The 20480-nt window shown below is 42.7% G+C and overlaps 1 protein-coding gene across 1 annotated transcript in view; it reads right to left on the bottom strand.

The window, feature by feature from the left end:
• Window positions 1-3774: 3774 nt before the first annotated feature.
• Window positions 3775-20480, bottom strand: part of LOC147894962 (serine/threonine-protein kinase BSK1-like) — a 52743-nt gene continuing 36037 nt past the window's right edge. The window contains exons 7-10 of the mRNA XM_087383274.1: window positions 9809-9997; window positions 6091-6258; window positions 5078-5191; window positions 3775-4673 (exon numbers count right to left, since the gene is read on the bottom strand). Of these exons, the coding sequence (XP_087239400.1) occupies window positions 4425-4673; window positions 5078-5191; window positions 6091-6258; window positions 9809-9997 (720 nt within the window). The 3' untranslated portion in view covers window positions 3775-4424. The remainder of the gene's footprint in view (window positions 4674-5077; window positions 5192-6090; window positions 6259-9808; window positions 9998-20480) is intronic.

Below are 20480 nucleotides of genomic sequence, written 5' to 3'. Positions count from 1 at the left end.
AAACATTATATTAAGGAGTTCTCCTAAGTCCCACTTTCAAATAAGGGGTTAAGGTGTTTAGCCACATGGTCTTATTGGAAAAGTGGAACTTGAGAGATTCCCAATTTCTCTAATATAGAGTTCGAACAACTACAGTTGCTAGAGCATGGCAAAGTTCAGTAGTTTTATGTACAAAGCCATGTGTGTGAACCCTGATATGAGATCACCTCCAAATTTATCCTCATGTAAAAATTTGCATCTCCATTCAACATAGTCATGCAAACTTATTGAAAACTCCCATTTTGGACCAATACACTTGTGTTTTCCCACTATTCGTCCTTTGTGTTGCTCGAGAAACCTCAACAAAGGCTCTAGTTGTACCTTGACTATTGGAACTCTCATGAACATTATGCGGGGAGGACGTTGCATCCACTTGTTGTTGCGGAGGTACATTTTGACTTGCATTATCGTTAATAACTACACTCATAGGTTGTCCACCACATTGTGCATAGTATAAACAAGTGACCTCTATGTGTTCAACTACATTTGTAATAGCTTCCTGCTACTTGAATCTCATTCTATCATTCTACTATTCCACTTTGTCTTTTGGGTGTTTGCTTTAGCTTCCAAGTCATTTGCAATATAGTTTTCAAGTGATGTTATTTTGGGATCACTACCCTAGACTTCACCTTCCAAATAAGCATTCTTTGCTTTAGCTTCCAAGTCATTTGCAATATAGTTTTCAAGTGTTGTTATTTTGGGATCACTATCCCATTCAATGCTACTCATGAACATTGGAACTTTTGGTTGTTCTGAGTCTTCATCCTAGTTGCAATTCTAGGTGTATCACTTATGTATTTATCTCTGGCAACATTGTATTGTTTGTGCATCTACCTTCTATCGGCTTTTTACATATTGTCTTATAGTTATCAAGTATGGCCAAGAAAGTTATCCAATTGTTGGTGCCACTCTACGTGTCAAATTTTATTGCCTTGAGCTTCTTCAATATTAGAAGGGATTCTTGGCTACTAGAGGATGTATCATCAATGTTTATGGGTCCATTGGGCTCGATAGCTCCTATTCCAAAGTTATATTGATTGCAATGTCCCTATTCTAGATGGTGAGTGTACATATTCTCTAATCATAAAGTATCAATGCTTCTCTTAGACATGGTCTACCTAATAGTATTTGGAATGCCATGAACCCTTGGGAAGATCCAATATGGTAAATTGTAGGATAAATTTGCACTGACAATCTTGGTCCATACATAATCTACAATTCAATAGAGCTTAATTTCAGTATGATTGAAATTTGGCAATTCTTATGTTGACTGGATCCATCGTAGTAAGGACCATTTAACATAGTTCTTTTTCTAAGATGTTTGATCCTACCCGACCATCCACGATGGGTGTGATAAGGAGCATGGGCTTTACGTTTTAAAACGATGGCTACATTTTGAATGTTACCCCTATCACTGGACTTTGCAAAAGTACCCTCAACCTCTTCTTTTGATTGTGTGATTCAATCCATCCATTGAAACTTTCCCTCATTCTAGGGCCATTTCATACTAGGATTGTTATTCGACAGCTAGTCAAACTAGCTACGGCATCTCTTTCCAATTGATATCGCGGTACATGATGGTCCATAACCCTTTGGTTGAGTGGTCTAGCTCCCTCACAATTTCTATGTTTGATGGCATCAGTTCGCTAGTATCTACCTTTTCTTTTCCATTTGCCTCAATTGTGCATGTTCCCTCTATCCATTGCCTCAATGCTTGATATTTAGCTTTTTTTGTTTCAACATTGTCATAGGCAGCATCTTCTTCTTTTTTCTTCATTATGGGTGTTGATGTGCTATTCATTTCTTCACTTTTCTTTGTACCACACTTTGGTTTCCATCCTCTAACTTTAAATATCAATGATCCCAAGTCATATTGCCATTCCAATTGGAAATTTAATTATTGATAGAGCCTCTGAGACAAGAATCAACCTCTAGAGAGATTCATATTACTTCATAGTTCTTGTTTATGTGTTTTATCTTTTCATGTCCAACCTACACGCGTTAGTTGTCGCCATGAACTTTTAGAAAATCCCAAGCAAAACTCTCATGTGCCTATAACTTTTAAGGATGCACATCAACATTTTAAGGGGTTTGGGGACGGGCGACGCATCGACGAGAAGGGGAAGACGGGGGGTGGGAGGGGGGGGTTGTCATGATCTATGAATAATGGGAAATGTCAACTATGTTTGGAAACTATACCTTTAAGTTGCATGCAATAACACTTAACTACAAAATTCATTTGTCTACAAAGAGCTTTGCTAGTTTTAGGGCATCTACAAAATAATTATGTAACACAATTTTGAACAAGACCTGAAGCCATGTGAAAACTCACACCAATAGATCCAATTAGACGAATGAAGCAAGAGACGTACACATAGCCAATAGCCTTAACTTTTGAGAAGACCTCCAACTTTTTATGAGAAGCCATCCGTTTCATTCATAAAGGACTTATTTCTCATCGGAACAAAATGTCATAGGCCCAAGATGCCTCTCTCTCTACTGGAACCAAATGTCACAAGCCTAAAGAAGATGGCTATATAAATTGACTATCACAACTTAAAGCTTACATTCTACTACCTTTGTAAAAATATGCTTACAAGATTTAACATTATCTAAAGAAAGAGTTCATAACTTTTTGTTTATTAACAATTAAATTCAATAACATGAGATTATGCTACACCATTCACAGCATAACTCATGTACTTCATTATTAGTAAAATTGAACTTCTATGATTGCATTTTTCACTTAGACATGTACTACACAAATTTTTTGCAGTGCACCTACATACTCTCAAATCCAAGATACAAACTATTCTAGGTCTACAGGCGAGTCTAATCAAAACAAAATTTTTCCTCACTCAAAAGAAGAAAGAAAGTGTATTAAAGTCTTTGGAAGACCGATGGGTCTATGAGACTAATACAATAAAGGTGGAGCTACTAAACTGAAAATGTGGAGCTACTAAACGAGCATCATCACCCAGCAAGTATTAGGGAGGGCAAAGTTGACAAGCAAGAATGGAATTATCTAGAAGGACTAGAAAATGTGAAAACCTTGCATATTGGTACAGGTCTGTATGATAGTTGAAGCTTCTAGGGCTACGTCCAATTCAAACAATTGTGTAATTATTGCAACATACCCGCGCAAAATGAGACTGCTCACGATTCATATTAAGACTATGGCCATAGCTAAAGATGTTTATTGCTGGCTCTTTCTTTTGGGTGAGATCCCAAAGTTGGTCTATCTGGGTGCATCGCTTCACACTTGAGAATTACTGTAGCCAATATTTTGGTGCTCATTTCAACGGTGAATTACCGGCCGCACCTATCGCTTCGCAGTGGATGATTACTCGGTAATCCTAGTGTCAAAAGACGCAGAACATGGTGTGAAAATCTTTCAAGAAATATTTAGGTACTTTCTTTAGGAAAGTGAATCTCATGGTATTTATAAGGTCTCTTAACATCCAATGGCAATAAATAGTGATGCAGTAACTTCAACATCTATGAAAGAGCAAGGAGGGACGCTTTCAAATACCTTTGTACATGAAGACAAGAGCATGCCCATAACACTGATGGACAGAATAATCGCTGTAGCTTTAGTAGAGCCATTGGCAAGACAAGTAATCTCAAAGGTAAGGTCCAAGGAGTGGTCACAAAAATAGCAGCTCCAGTTATAAAAAGATGTACGCGCAGTTATCTTCAGTGGGTTGACAAATTGCCACAGCTGTTGGCGGGTTTGCGATTATTCAGAAAGAAATACTGAAGCAGCTTTAAATTCGCAGAGCAGAACTCCAAAGAACAAATTGACATTCAAGATGTATACTTCTTTCCGCCAAGACCAAAACTGGTGTTGGCTTTTCCTCCGCCAAGATTGATTACTCAAGTCTGATATAATATATTGAACAGTGTCTGGATAAAAAGACTGTCAAACCATATCTGATTCATGCCTCAAAAAGCTGGCATGCCAGCACAACTGCTGGCCTCGTATGGTTCAGTTTCAAAATCCTTACAAAATTTTAATATTGCAATCTCAGAATAGATTTCCACTAGGCTCCTACCAAAGGAGTTTAGCAACCAATCTTCAAAATGCCCAGTGACAGCAGAAGTAATCTCCAGTAAATCCTATGAGGAACCTTGAACTCCTACGCTATCTAATTCAAGCATTCCAAAAGAATAGGACTCAACCTTTAAAAAGAAAATCAGTTGGGTCAAGTGTTAATGCCCTTGTACTCCAAAATGCAGGAGACAGGTGACCCTTCCACGATGTCAAGAGAAGTCACATTTACAGCATACTTGGAGCTAAAACCACCCAACAACTCACTGTCTATCAACATCGTGTACAATTTCATTCGAGCTTCACATTGATCATCATCGAAAAACACAAATTACTAGCTCCTTAAGCTTTGTCTCTTGGCCTCCAAGCCAGCTCCTTCATCAAGCATGTCTGCTGCTTCTTTTTCCATGTTGAGTTTAGCTAATGCCACAGACTGAAGGTAGAAAGAAGTAGGCCATTCGGGATTAACATATTGAGCTTGCATGGCATCACGAAGAGCTGGATCAGGCTGATCTGTCATGAGATAAGCTAAGCTCCGCCTTGCAAAAACAGTCGGAGAGACCATGGCACCTCCATTGATAAACTGCAAGAATATACCAAAGCTATGAACATAACCCCTCTGTCAATATTAGAAGTTTGAACAATCAAGTTAAAGCACGTTACACATATACTTCCACACTGCATTTTCTCTTGGGGCATGGACAGAGTCTAGCTCACACGCACAAAAATGCTTATTTTTTTCACTAGCCTCTTTTCCACTGGTCATATGGTATTCCATTCAGGATTGCAAATTAAACCACCACAAGAGCATTGTATATGTTGTGGAAGAAGAATGTGCAAGTGTCGGTGGGGTGTCACTCTACTGTAGCTACTGGCTCAATGTAATTTTACAGGACAAGCACACACAGACACTCTTGCAAGAGACAGGCCCAAAATAGGGGTAAACAACAGGGGGGAGGTGAGGGTTAAAATCGAGAGTGAGCATACTTCAGAATATCGCTCAATCGCCGTAGTAAAATCCTTCTCACGGAAGGCTAAATCACCCTTTTTCCTGGCATTCAACATATCCTGCATCTGTTTTGTCCACATCTGGAAAGAGAGCTGCCACATGCATGCAATTATTAGAATATATTTCACAATTCAACTCCATGTACATCTCACAATGATTTTATAAAGTTAACAACCACCTCAGTTGTTGGACTCATTATTCTAGGAACGAGCACGCTGCAACTTGAGATGGGGATACAGAAGAAGCCATGCAGCATGCTCCAAGCGTTATCAACGGGAGTAATATGTTGGAAGGGCTCTCTATCAAACTCGTACACAATACTGGAAGTAGTTAAAGACGACGACAAAAGTTGTGTTTGACTAAAAACAAAACTAAACCATCTATACTATTGCTTGATTAAAATTCAGCAATATGATGTTTTTCAAAGCATGATACAGAATAACGTCCTAGTTCAAAAACTGGTGAATGAAGATGTGCACCTAACAACAGTGCTTGTTGGTATAGTTAGGGGCAGTCCTACTGAAGAAACACAATTACGATGAATCTTATCCTCATTATTTCAGTTACCATCGCTCATCTACATAATCATTTCTTGAAGCTTCAATGGAAGCCGTAATTATGAGACAATTTAGATTAATTCACAACTCCTAGAGTACTAGTTTTCGTTTTTCTGGACACTACTTTTTAAGAGGAGATGAGCAGATTTGGATGCAGCGGAAGAGTAAAGAGTGTCAGTTATAGCTCTTTTGGTGTACAGATGCAAACACCTAGGTGCTGGCATATACATGCCAAGACATGGCATCTCTTCTACAGAAAAACTTACTTGCTGCACAGAGAATTGAAGGCTGAGTTACCTGCACCAACTATTAGACGATCCCACACTATTCCTTTTAAACTCTTGACAAGATCACATGCTGAACACAACATAATATAAATACAAGTAAATTGAAAAGCAAAAGGCAGAGTTAGCCCAAGACCAGATAATCCTCACCTCACTATCATTCACATCATCTTTATAGTGTATCTTCACTAAGATTTCATGAATAGCTGTCAGATCCATTCTTGAGCATGCATCCTTCAATGGAGAAGCACGAGTGACAACAGGTGAAGGTTCAGGAGGTGGCTCTCTCCGTACACCCAGCATCACATAGGAAGGTACCTGTGCACAGATCCCACTGGTTAAAATGCAGAAATTTATGCCCCCCCCCTTCCGGCCAAAAAAAAACAAGAATAGGAGTTTACAGAATGGTACGAAGGGCTTCTAGCTCTATAGACGGTATACATTGCCACCCTCACAACACAGGTGACGCCCTGGAAAATTACCAAGGTCAGCAAAATGCATGGCAGCATGGCAAAAATTCAAACAAAAGACTCAAACATGATGCACCTAAGGGAAAGGTGGGAAGGAAGAAGGAAAGATATGCATGCTTGTACATGTGTGCACACGCTTGGAGACACTAGACAAATGTAATGTAGCGTCTGCAGGCACACGCACACATCCCCAAGCTTCACTTCTTCCCGATGTCATTACAACAATCATTTTATGATTGTATGTGTAGATTCTCGTGCTAACTTGTCTTATCATGCCATTTTCTGATGTATTAGCATGTTCCTTTCCTGGGAGCTGCTAATTGTAATATAAAAAAGTGTGTGGGGGTGTGGGTGTGGGTGTGGGCGTGCAAGCATGTCCAAGAATAGACACTTTTTCCATTCAGTCAAGATCCGTACTCACGGGATCCCTACCATCCGTTGGGAATGGAGCTTTCTCCCATTATTGATTCGAGAACATCTGCTGATACTCTTCTCAAAAGACTTAACCTTATGAGAGAAGAACAAGTGCATTAAATTGATTGTGCATATTAAATTGTGCATACAGAGATCCCCTAACAAGAGGGGGATTTCAAATCTTAAGATGGTGAAGCAGACTTTGTTAGCCAGGCTGGCAATTTAAGACCTGCACAAAAACAGACCGTGAAGCAATTTAAGCTTCACAACTTACACACATGATTAGAGACATTGTCATGCCTGATTTCCTCACGCATAGCCAGTTAGATTCATTAGTGTCTTGTTAGTCTCTGTAATCACCACCCATATGCAACTCAAAGGATGATGATTGGCAAACACCCACTTACAAGTGGAACAAAGGATTTATTAGTTGTGATAGAATCAAAGGCCTTGGAGCTTAAGCTTTACTAAGACAAAGACGATACTTCGTTCTCTTCCAACAGGCCAAGAATAAAGAATAAATGGAGTTCAGCTGGTTTTATTTTTGCTAATAGAGTGCATATTTGTATGAGAAAGGGGTACCTACTGTTCTATCACTATTTACAACATTTCAGATTTTAGGGTCCAATAACAAAGCCGGACACGACACATAGATATAGAAGAACCAAAAGTCATCAACTTTTGTGAAAAGACACTATCCAATATAAGGAATATGAGTCAAGAGCAAGAAGTAAAAATCCCTATCCATCAATTCAGCTCATTGTGTGCATGTACGCATATGAACATGTAGGTGGGCAACAATGAAGGTCAGGGGGCACACATGTGTTGTGAAAAGTCTGGCAATAAATTGGCTTCGAAAGAGGACAAGGAAGCTGGGAGAGAGAGAGAGAGAGACAGAGACAGAGAGAGAAAGAAATAAACAAAGATGTATTAACGTCCAAGGGAGGCCTCGCGGGCCTATGGGACAAAGTACACAAAAATACGAACTCATACAAGCCTCAGTGGGCTGAAGCAAAGGGCACACTAGGGCCCTTGCTGAATACTAATCTATGCTAGCAAAATCATAATCATGAATAGAAATAGTCAACTCCGACTGCATAGTGGACCAGATCAATCTATCAATCCAATATCAGGTACAAACTGAAAAACAAGTCAATCTCAGCACTGGGGCTCAAAAACAGAATCAGAAACCGAAGCCTGGTACAGTGATGGCTCTCTGGTGGGCTGCGAAGATGTCTCGTATCTGTGTCTGTTGAGCTATCTCGTGCTGCAATGGGTGGCGCGGTCTCCTTGCTCTCTGAACTCTCTGATCTATGTCTAGAGTGACCCTCGCGTCTGTCGGTCCCCCCTGAGGAAAGCTGTGATAGGTCGGACCTCAATAGAATGTACTCTGGGGACTCTCTATTGCACATGTGGTCTCTACGTCCCTCTCTCGGTGGTACCGTGTTGACTACTAATCCAAACTACTCTCATGTCAGCTAGCTCCTCCTCCTCTACCCCACTGTGTCCTGGGGCTGACTCAAATGTATAGAAGTTTGACACATCGCTGTGTCCCGGCATCCTCTATGTCTTGTGGTGGTCTGGCCATCTCCTACTACTCTCTGATCTGTCGCAGTCGTGTCTCCCTATGCTGACACATCTCCATCAGCCCAATACGAACCTCGTCATGAAAATGGATCAGTCGTGATAAAGGGCCAGAGCCACACCGCTCCAAGTAGAGACATTGGTAGCGCCCCTGAATCTCGTATTAGGCTGGGCAAACACAAAGAAAATGCTCCTCTGTCTCAACCACCCCCAGTGTACATAGTGTGCAGACCCGCTGCTCTCTGGGTATACCTGCTGCTCTCCTTGCCTCGATCCTCAACTGATGGGATGAAACCCACATCTAACCAATGGCAATCCTCAGTGCATGGGAGACTTCTTCGATGTGCCTCATGTAACGTCAACTGGACCAAGGCTTCTCTGCACTCATCATCAAACCAGGGGTTTTGAGGCATCTTCCCATCTCGTACCGATGAAGATCGGGTCGCAGGAAAGGACCTAGTGGCAGCATCCTGTATCACTGTGACAAGGGTGGCTGAAGCGTGGGCGAGGTCTATATCACCCTCCAGTAGGGCCGGAAGCTCTCTGGCTAAGTGACATACATACACTCGATCAAGGGCACGGTCAAAGTGGATCTGGGTACGGGCTGCAGTAGGAACTCTCCCTATGACTGGCATAGTAGCAAGAACACCAAAGGCCACATATGAGTGGTTGGTTCCAAGTGGGGGGGGGGACGTACAGTGAGGTCATGTATCAGTGAGACAAAAGCCAATGGGCCCAGTAGGTAGTCCACTGTGCTGGTCCCGCCTCCATGTGGGAAACATGTGAATCCCCCAAATGATGGCCATCTTTGAAGGCCATTGTAGATTATGAGATTGTGAACAACTCCCAGCTCAAGCAAGTATTGCCTGTATGCTGTCACATGTGAGGTATCTGCAGAATGTCTCCGAATCCCAAGCTCTGTTGCATCTAACTCCGGCATCATGTGGGGTCTCTCTCATATGTGAAGTCAAGTAAGCCCACTTGCCTATCCATCGTCCTTGCATTGAAATCCCCCAGAAGGAGGGTGTCTCCCTATCTAGAGAACTCTATCATATCATCATGTATCGTCTCATAAGGGCTGTGTCCGTCTGTAGTAACATCATGAGCATATGATGACATGTCTGGAGGGTTGTACAAATGGAATGAACCCTCATCATGGGGATTACTACTCTTATACCAGATACTTCAGCTGACCAAGATACATACATTTGTAGAGAGCAGCTATGTAATTTTGAGTAAATCCACATGCAAGATGAATGTATAAACTAATGCAAGAGAAAGCATGCAAATGTACTAAAACACAGCTTTGCAAAAATAGGCCCAAAAAGATGAACTGTACTTTCAGCTCTCCGAGCTTGCCAACATAAACAAGAGAGAATCAGGAATTGAAAGATACGTACATCAGTCCTCCTCTGAAGCGATGTGAGTGATGTCACAAGAGCTCTAACATTTGGCCTCTCCCGAGGTTCATACTGCAAACACCGGGAAGCCAGACGTACAAGTTCTGTTCCTTCCTCGTTTGTAAAGTGGCCTTCCAAGTGTGAATCCATCAGAGATAACATGTTCTTTCCTTTTATCAAGTCCAAAGCCTACAATCTCCAGTCACAAAATTGAGTCTCTCTCTCTCTCTCTCTCTCTCTCTCTCTCTCTCCAAAATACGGGAGGGTTCACATGCAAGACAGCTCAGAGTCAAGTGTGGTTGATTATGTGATCACAAATTCAAATGCGAAACACATGATCAACCATATCAAGATTGAGGACGAAGCTCGAGTCTGATCATAGGGCAAGCCCTTCTATAGGCATAAAGGGGACAAGTAATGCTGTGAAAAAACAGAATGTTATTGCACATCCCAGGTTAAGAGAATGGACTTCAAAAAAGCTCATATCTATGAAAGGGAGATAGAGGAGGCAATGGCAAAAGGTAACATACCTTATACATGTCACGAAATGAGCAATCACATAACAGAAATGCTGCTGTCAACAGCCCAAAAATGCTTCACTAAAGGCAAGGGGAGAAAGCAAGAAATTCCATGTAATCACTTGTATGACCAAGATTGTAAAGACGCAAATAGAGAATGGAAGAAAGCTGTGACAGCTGAAAAGGAGGACAAAGCTCGAATATATAAGCAAGTGGTAAGGAAGAAAAAAGTATTATTTCTCAAGAGTAAGCAGCTTGACAGCTTCGATGAGCTGATACAAAATCCTAAGAAGTTTTTTCAGAAGCTGCAGGGCAACAAACCCCAAGAACGGAAGGCAAAATGGACAGACATTATACAGTTTGTCAAAAGCCTATACAAAAGAGATGGGGAAGAAAAGTTAAATCACAGATTTACTATCAAAGCAACAAATAGAATTCTAACAGAGGAAGACACTAGAAAAGGATTGAAAAAGCTTGCTAATGGGATTCATGTGTGGAAAGGAGAATTCTAGGAGGTTTGAAAGCTTTGTATAGCTTCCAAAATAAATGCAGGAAGGCTCATCTGTGGAATTGGGATATGAGAAAGTTTATGTACACCATGCCAGTGCAGACAGTGATCCTCTACGGATGTCCAGCTTGGGCACCCGGGCTCTCTAGGATGTATTGGTAAAGAGTGAAACTTTACACAAAGTTTCATGATAAGGGAGTTGGGGGAAAAGGCACAGACACCCTACTCCATCCTACTGGCTGTAACAGGTATGATAACTCTAGAAGGGGAAGCATTACGTCAATTCATAGCTTACATCCACAAAGTTGAGAAGATGGATGCCAGTAGGATACCAAAAGATGCATGTGAAATAAGAGAGAGTGCCACAGAGAATGCTCCAAAAACTATGGGAAAACCCGGGGACAAAAATGATGCAGTTTTACAAACAGGAAATCAACTCGATGGAAAGTTATGGGATGCAGAAATACCTCGGGGAAGACATCAATATTCAAAATATAGCAAATCTGCAAAATTAGAACTAGTTCGCATGATCTCGAGGTGGAGAGGGGTAAGATGGGCAAGACCCAGGATCCCCATAGGGGAACGGACATGCAAATCCTGCCCAACAGGGGAGGTAGAAAATGAGCAGCATGTACTCCTCATATGCAGAGCCTATGCTCACATCAAAGAAGGATATGAGGGCAACAGATACAGTTTGAAAAATCTACTGGAGCAGCCAGCCAAAAAGCTAGGGAATTACTTGAAGGAGGTTTTGGAACATCGTAACAAGGTATTGGGACTAGCACGCCAGCTAGCCCAACAAGTACTCACTGGATGTAAGGGAACGCTATTAGTTGACAGTGATCACCAGTCCCATAGATCCTGAAGGGTCTCTCAGTGGACTTCAATACAACCATATCATCTCATCTCTCTCTCTCTCTCTCTCTCTCTCTCTCTCTCTCTCTCTCTTTAAGAAGATAGACAGCTTGGAGGCCACCAATGTGGCCCTACTTGCTGAGAAACACTTGTGGACAAGGCTTTAGAAGAAGTGAAGAAGCAGGGATGGAAGACGCGGGAAGAATGGAGGAAGGAGGAAATCAAGAGAGAGGAATGGGAGAAAGAAAAAGGAGAATGGGAAAACGCCAGGACCATCCTCGAGGACAAAGTACATGCTTTGGAGAATGAATTGCAAATCAAAGAAATGAAGGGGGCGCTCGGATGGGACATGCAAGGCAATGGAAGAGCTCAAAATAGAAATGCCAGCCTTAGGAAAGACATTGCAGCTATGCAGGCCACGATGCAAGGGAGGCGCACGGAACTCAAGCAACAAATCTCCAAGGGAGAAGCTAAGATGTTGAAATGGAAGGATGTGGTCAAAAAGGGTACATCAGCCCCTAAAAAAGAAATCATATCTGATGCTCTTGAAGAGGACAAACGGCGGGACAGCAAATCATTAAATGTGCGTGTTAGAGGCTTACCGGTAGGAGATACTCCTATGGCAGACACCAAAATTCTGTTTGACAAGATGGGAGTTAACCTCACTTGTGAGGCAGCACGGAGGGTAGGTAAATTGAACGCACCAGCAAGACCATTAGTGGTGAGATACCGGACTAAAGAGGACAGATCTACCTTGGTATGATGGCAGCATTGAGGGGCACTTGAACCTTCCTGGATGATGATCTCACTGTCCTGCAGCAAGAACATCGAAGGAAGGGAATGATGAAAGTAATGGCAGCACGACAGGAAGGGAAATGGGCTGCATACAAAGACGGTAAAGTTATCATCCGTAACAGAGCAAATAGAGTAGAAAGAGAAGCAAAGGAGGAAGGTGAAATGGATAGCACATGACGGTGTCGGGGCCTTGAGAAAAGAGTGAAAAACAGAATCCAACTGGCTGTATGGAATTGCAATGCAACCTTTGGTCTGGGGCATGATGAGCCTATATGAATCTGTCTGAGGAAGGGTACGTGCACCAGAGGGTCTATCGGATTGGGTTGAGAGCAAGGATGCCCACTCTCTCCAACCCTCTTTGGGCTCTCCATTGACAAGATCATGACATTCATTGATCGCCTACGAGGTGAGGGATCCCTGCTTGAAGATTTGATGATACAAGTCCTATTGTATGCAAATGGCATAGTTCTCATCTCCTCCTCTGCAGTGGGCTTACAGAATCTTGAGGCTCTAGACCTATTTTGCAGAGAGACCTGACGGTTAACCTTGGCAAGACCAAGGTTATGATCTTCAACATCTCACGAGCAATACTCCGGCAACACAGCTTCGCGTATCGAGGGGAGCCAGTGGAGATAGTATAGACATATACATATCTCGGAGCAGTTTTCGCATGGTTCGTAGGGCCTATCTTTACGATGACACGTGTAGCTAAGGCATGACTCACACGAGGGTGGAGAGCCTTAACTCCACAGAGAGACGGTGCTTCCAGGCACACTTCTAGGATCCCTGTCGGTTCCTCACCAGATCATACAGGCTGATTTCACTATGACACCTTTGCAAATCGATGCCATCTTCCAGACAGTTACATATCCACACAAGGTGTGGGCCTTTACCCCGATGGAGATTACCCAGGCTGGCACTAGAGTCATCTAGGCAGCTAGCTGAGAGCGGGATCAGCACAGCCTTGTATGCACGTATCTCCAAATGGTTTCGGTCTCAGGGCATTCAGATAGACCGTCTACCCCCCTTTTAGTATAGTCTAGACTCCCCGTCCCTCCAGATCCCACACAAGATGAGATCAACCACATCATATGGTTGGATTTACTTCAGCTATATACATCACAAATTTGGGGAGGGGACAAAGAGTTTCCTACCAAGATCCAATTTTACCGAGACCACTTCCTGAGGGTATTAGATGATCGAGTGATCATCAGGCCCCAGTATTTAGAGGACAGGCGAGTTACCCATGCGCTGAGGATTGCCATAGGACAAATGCGAGTCGAGTCTCACCAATTGAGGATTGAGGTAAGGAGGCCCACGGGCACACCTAGAGAGCAACGGATTTGCAAGTTATGCACATTGGCAGTATTAAGACAGAGGAGCACTTCTTATCCATTTTCCCTGCTTATTATGAGATCCGAGAATGCTACAACTGCTTCTACCAGGAGGGGCGCGGATTTGGGCCACTCTCCCAATTGATCCGCTTCCATGATCAGGTATGTGTCGGCCTCTTTCTGACGGACAGTCTATTACACCAGATCAGATAGCAGGAGGAGACAACACCACGGGACATTGATTGAACATAGAGGCATGTCACTGATTTTTATCCCTTCAAGACAGCTCTAAGACACATCGGAGTAGAGGATGAGGATATAGCCAACATGAGGGCAGCTTGGATCAGTGTGCAGAGACGACACAGGGCAAAGGATAGGTCGCAGTAGAGGATGATCAGAGCACGCACGATAGAGGTTCAGCCCATCGCCGCTTTACTCAAAGGAGATCGATTGACCCGAGGTGTCACCCTTGATGCTGCCCATCGGATACAGAGATCCCTGAGACCACAACACCCACCACGACAAGAGACAACTCGATAACTACGAATACGTGACATCTTTGCCTCCTATGGGAGAGGTACCACAAAACTTGGATATGTCATCGAAGCTTTTGCACTACCTACTGGAGTCCCTTGAAAGCTCTAAGAGTGTGTTTCTGAGTTTTTGAGATCATTAGCTTAGCTTAGAACTCAACAAGGGCCTTAGCAAGCCCTTTGCTTCAGCCCACAACAGCTGGTATGAGCTATTCTGTTGATTGTACTTTGTCTCATAGGCACGTGAGGCCTCCCGAAGATCTCTCTCTCTCTCTCTCTCTCTCTCTCTCTCATCAAGATAAAGTGTCCTTCCAAGTAAGAGAGAACATGTTCTTCCCTTTCATCAAGTCCAAAGCCTACAATATCCAATCACAAAATTGAGTCCCCCCCCCCTCACCTACACTATTCGGTCTTTCTATCGATGAATTAGAAGAGTGGATGAGAATACACAGCAAAGAAGGTGTTCAGATTGCGGGGTACGCTTTGTTAATGCTTATCTATGCAACTGATGTGGTATTCTTTGCGATGAGAACAAGGAGAGCCTGCAAGCACATATGGATGCACTAAGAGAGTTTTGCAAACACTCGGGAATGCAGGTCAATATAGACAAGTCGATGGTAATGGTCATCGGGACACGTAACAAACAAGTGGATGTCACATTTGGAGGGGAGTCCCTAGAAGTAGTCAATTTATATAAATATCTAGGGCTGAATTTCCCCACCAACTACAAATGGAATGCATGTGTGGGAAGGAGAAGTTTGGGAGCTCTAAAAGCCCTATATAGCTTCCAAAATAAATGCAAGAAGGCGCACCTATGGAATTGGGAAAAGAAAAAGTTTATGTACACCATGCTTGTGCAGACAGTAATCCTTTACGGATGCCCCGCTTGGGCACCTAGGCTGTCTAGGATTTACTGCGAAAGAATAGAAACTTTACATAAACGATCCTAATAGGGGAGTCAAAGATTAAGGCACAAACACCTACCCCATCCTGCTGGCCAAAACAGGTATGATACCTGTAGAAAGGAAAGCATTGTGCCAATTCATGGCTTACCTCAACAAAGTTGAGAAGATGGACACCGACAGGATACCACGAAAAGCGATGGAAGCTACACAAATAACAGGTTGGTACAGAGAGGGGTTGAAGTGGATGGAATCATGGGGTATAACAACCACTGATATACCAGAAGATGCATGTGAAATAAGAGAGATTGTGACGTAGAAAATGATACATAAACTATGGCAAAAACCAGGAACAAAAATGCAGTTTTATAAGCAAGAAGCTAACTCAATGGACAGCTATGGAATGCAGAAATATCTCGAGGAAGACATATCAACGTTTAAAAGACATCTAATCTGCAAAATCAGAACTGGTTCACATGATCTCAAGGTAGAGAGGGGTAGATGGGAAAGACCTATCACAAGGGCGTTGAGAGTGCTCTCAACGGAAGCAAGAACAGAAGAGGGAGAGAGAGAGAGACAGAGAGCCACACAAGTTTTGGTGGGTGCAGAACACCCTAATCTTCTTTTTCATTCATTTATATATGTGTTTGAGTATTGTACATAACTCGGGTAAAGGCACAGTGACCTTTAACTCCCACAACCTCCCACTTAAAGGACAATGTGCCTTTAAGGGAAAACAATGCCCATCAATACACGAAAATACTCAAACCGCTGACTAGGTAGACTCTTCGTCAACATATCTGCAGGGTTATCATCTGTATGAACCTTGACAAGCTCTATGCGCTTGTCCTCAAGTACCTCCCTGATGAAATGGTACCTGACTTCAATGTGTTTGATCTTTGCATGAAAGACCGGATTCCGTGCTAGCTGAATAGCACTCATGGAATCACTATGCAATGTCGGTACACCTGTATGAATCCCCAAATCTTCCACTAGCCGATCAAGCCATATAGTCTCCTTGCAATCCTCTGTGGCTGCAACATACTCAGTCTCTGTGGTAGACAAAGCAACACACTTCTGTGCGCGAGACATCCACGACACTGCACCACCTGCAAAGGTGAACACATAACCAGAAGTGGATCTCCTACTATCCACATGCCCTGCATAGTCTGAATTTGTGTACCCAAGTACACGCATGTCTCCTCTACCAAAGCAGATGCACATCTCCTTGGTACCCTTCATGTACCTCATGATGCACTTAACTGCCTCTTTCCTGGATTAGCCATATACCGGCTAACAACTCCCACCTGCAAATGCAATGTCTGATCTAATAGCTATCATAGCATACATAAGACTCCCAACCGATAATGCATAAGGAACCTTGGTCATCATGGCCCTGTATGAATCAGTTTCACATATGGAGGCAATGGATTACTCACTGCCTTCCCCCCCTCCATATTAAAACGCTGCAATACTTTTGTAACATACTCCTTCTGTGAAACCCAAAGGAGTTTCCTACTCCGATCACGCGTGATGCGCATACCAAGAATATGACCTGCAAGTCCCAAATCCTTCATATCAAAGGCCTCATGCAACTTGGCCTTTAATGCATCTAGCTCATAAGTATTCTTGCTAGCCAATAGCATATCATCCACATATAGTGCCAGGATTATCAGGCTATTATCCTTAGCCCTTTTAGTGTAGACGCAGTGATCAATTTCACTCCTTCTAAAACCATGGGACTGAATGAAAGCATCAAACTTCTGATACCATTCTCTAGGCGCTTGCTTAAGACCATAGAGACTCTTCTTCAGCTTGCAAACTAAATGTTCTTTGCCCTTTTCTTCAAAGCCTTCCGGCTGTACCATGTAAATTTCCTCATGCAAATCCCCATGCAAGAAAGCTATCTTGACATCCATCTGCATAAGCTCCATATCCTCTCATGCCACTAGTCCAAGCATGCATCTAAGTGTGGTCATCCTCACAACCGGAGAGAATATCTCATCAAAGTCCACACTCTTCTCTTGCTTGAACCCTTTAGCGACCAAACGGGCCTTGTACCTAGGCACATCATCACCTCTGACCTTCATCTTGTAGACTCATTTACATGGCAATGCTTTCTTTCCATGTGACAAAGAAACCAAGTCCTAAGTCTTATTCTTCATAAGTGAACTCATCTCTGATTGCATAGCATACTCCCACTTGCGTTGATCCTCGCGCATCATAGCCTCTCTATAGCAAGAAGGCTCCCCGCAATCAGTAAGCATCACATAGTCTACCCCTGGAACAAACCTATCAGGCGGTCTAGACACTCTAGATGATCTTCTCAAGGGCATTTCAGCTTGCTGTCCCACATGCATATCAGTCACATTTGGCTCATCATTTCCACCAATAGATGATCCATCATCTACCCTTGATTGTATACCTGTGGGAGTATTTGGTGGTACCATTTCTTGCACATTTTGTGCATCGACAGCTTACTGTCTATCAACATATGCAGGTGGATTCACATCCTAGAAAGTGATTCTCTTCATTTCAACATCCCTCATGGATGCCTTATGCATCTTCTTCTCATTGAAGACTACATCATGGCTGTGTATGATCTTCTTTGCTTTTGAATCCCAGAGACGATAGCCCATCTCTCCACTTTCACCATAACCCAGAAAGATGCATTTCCTAGACTTAGGATCTAGCTTCTTTCGAAGCTCTTTTGGCACATGTGCATATGTCTCACACCCAAATATACGTAAATGAGAGTAAGAGGGCTTCTTACCACTCCATGCCTCTTCAGGAATACCACCATCCAAACTCTTACTAGGTGATCTATTGATCACATGCACTGCAGTCTTCATTGCCTCAGCCCAAAAACCTCCAGAAAGACTTGTAGTAAAAAGCATGCATTGCAACCTTTCTTGAATGATACGGTTCATCTTTTCTACAACTGGATTTTGCTCTCGAGTACGAGGAGATGTAAGCTCCCTTTTAATCCCACGTGTATCACAGAAATGCTGAAAGTTATGAGAGATACTCTGCACCATTGTCAGTCCGTAGGCATTTAAGCGTTCTACCTGACTGATTCTCAACCAAGGCCAGCCACTTCTGAAATACCTGGAACACATCACTCTTCCGAGCTATGGCATAAGCCCACACTTTCCTAGTTGCATCATCAATGAATGTCACATAGTATTCAGCCCCGCCTAATGACCGTGTAGGAATGGGACCACATACGTCTAAATGCACCAAATCAAGCTTTTCAAACTCTTTCTTTCCCTTCTTTTATGGGCTGATTTAGTCTGCTTCCCATAGAGACAGTGCTCACAAAATTCAAAATCAGAGAAACTCAAATGCGGTACATAACCCAAACGGGATAAGAGTTTCATTCCATTCTGGCTCATGTGCCCCAACCTGCAATGCCACAAAGAAGTGCTTGGCTGCTCGGTTATTGCAACAACATGATCAAATACCCCTGATACATGTAAGGGATACAAAGTCCCACACTTGGCACCCCTAGCCAAAAGCATAGAGCCCTTCTGAATTTTTCAACTCTGAAAGCCAAAAGTGGTATGAAAACCAACATCATCTAGCTGACCCACTGAAATAAGACTCTAAGTCAACTTAGGCACATGTCTCACATGTTTCAAAATAAATGCAGACCCATTTGTAAAAGAAAACTTTATGTCACCTACTCCCACTATATCACATGCATAGTCATTTCCAAGATGCACACAACCTATCTTTCCACTATAACATGGAATGAAGCACCAGAATCCAAAATCCAATCCTAGGAATATGCATCATCTGAAGTAGTAAGCAACTCTGCAAATAAAGTAGACATGAAGAGAACGTCATTGTCACTTTCATGTGTGACTACATTGATCTCCTCGACCTTCACTTTTCCTTTGTCCTCCCTTGGACTCTCTTCCTTCTTATTTGCACCCCAATTTGCATTCTTTTTCTTATCCTTTTGCTCTCTTTTCAGCTTGTAGCAATCCTTTTTCATATGGCCCTTCTTGCCACAGTGGTAACACTCAATATTCTGAGCCCTGGATTTGCTACGAGACTTTCCTCTTTCTTGGGACTTCCCCCTAAACTGTGATCTGCCCCTTTGCACATTTAAGGCTGCATCCTGCTTGTTGCCGTCCAAAGACTTCCATCTAATCTCCTCGGCCAACAAGCTACCCACAACATCATCAAATTTCAGTACTCCACAAGCTACAGAGTTACTGATAGCTATACGGAACGTATCCCATGAGGATGGCAATGAACATAAGAGAAATATTGCCTTAGTCTTCGCATCAAAATTCATCTTCTGAGCCTGAAGCTAGCTGAAAATAATATTGAATTCATTCAAGTAAGAAGCAATGGAGACCCCTTCCTTCATCCACAGCTCAAACAACCTCTTCATGAGGTAAGCTTTATTAGAGGCAGTTTCCTTCTCATAAGTGGCACACAGTTTCTTCCACAAATCTTCCGTAGTCTGCTCATTTACTACTATGAAATAAATTGACTCTGCAAGATGAAGTCTAATAGTAGACTTTGCTAATGCATCCAACTCATTCCAATCATCCTCAGACATATTTGCAAGCTTAGCTTCAATCCCTGCCAAGGGTTAATCTGCTTCTTTTGAATAAGCACGTCCCTTATCTGTTCTGTCAAAGTTATCCCTCAGCATAATATAGCATCCATATGCAAAGCGCCCATAAAAATAGCATCCCACAAGGCAATCTGGACCTATCAACGCATCCAGTAAGGATCGCAATGCATCCAAATGGCCTATAAATCATCCACTCCAACCCAATGCACACCACGAATGAGCGCACATGGCTCAAACTGCAACCAGAGTGATCTGCATAAGATATGCTTAAGAAATCATGGTCCCACGGAAAAGACCGCTACTGAAAATAGAACTTGAGATGCCTCAAAACATGGGCACCATTGCATAATCGGACTCAGTAAGAAAATCTGCAAATCTCTCTCTTCTGCCGGAACTCCAAAATCCCAACCGATGAGTGAGAAATGTGGCATAAATCTAAGGTTCCAAAACCTTAGAATGAAAAATGCATAACAGAGAGACGAAATCGAATACACAGAGATCTATAACTCTGAAAATACTCCACCAAATCGCGCAAGAACTAACAGATAGGAGTTTTTAGGCGTCCGGAACGCAATGGGACAAACAGTTTTGAAAACCGTGGTCTCAACCATTGGGTCCAACACACGGACTCAA

The sequence above is a fragment of the Dipteris shenzhenensis genome, chromosome 13, assembly GCF_047967505.1.
Source record: "Dipteris shenzhenensis isolate YYH24624 ecotype China chromosome 13, Dip_SZ_1.0, whole genome shotgun sequence".
Lineage (NCBI taxonomy): Eukaryota > Viridiplantae > Streptophyta > Polypodiopsida > Gleicheniales > Dipteridaceae > Dipteris > Dipteris shenzhenensis.
Note: the sequence above shows the minus strand (reverse complement) of the source record. Positions and strands in the feature narration are given on the sequence as shown.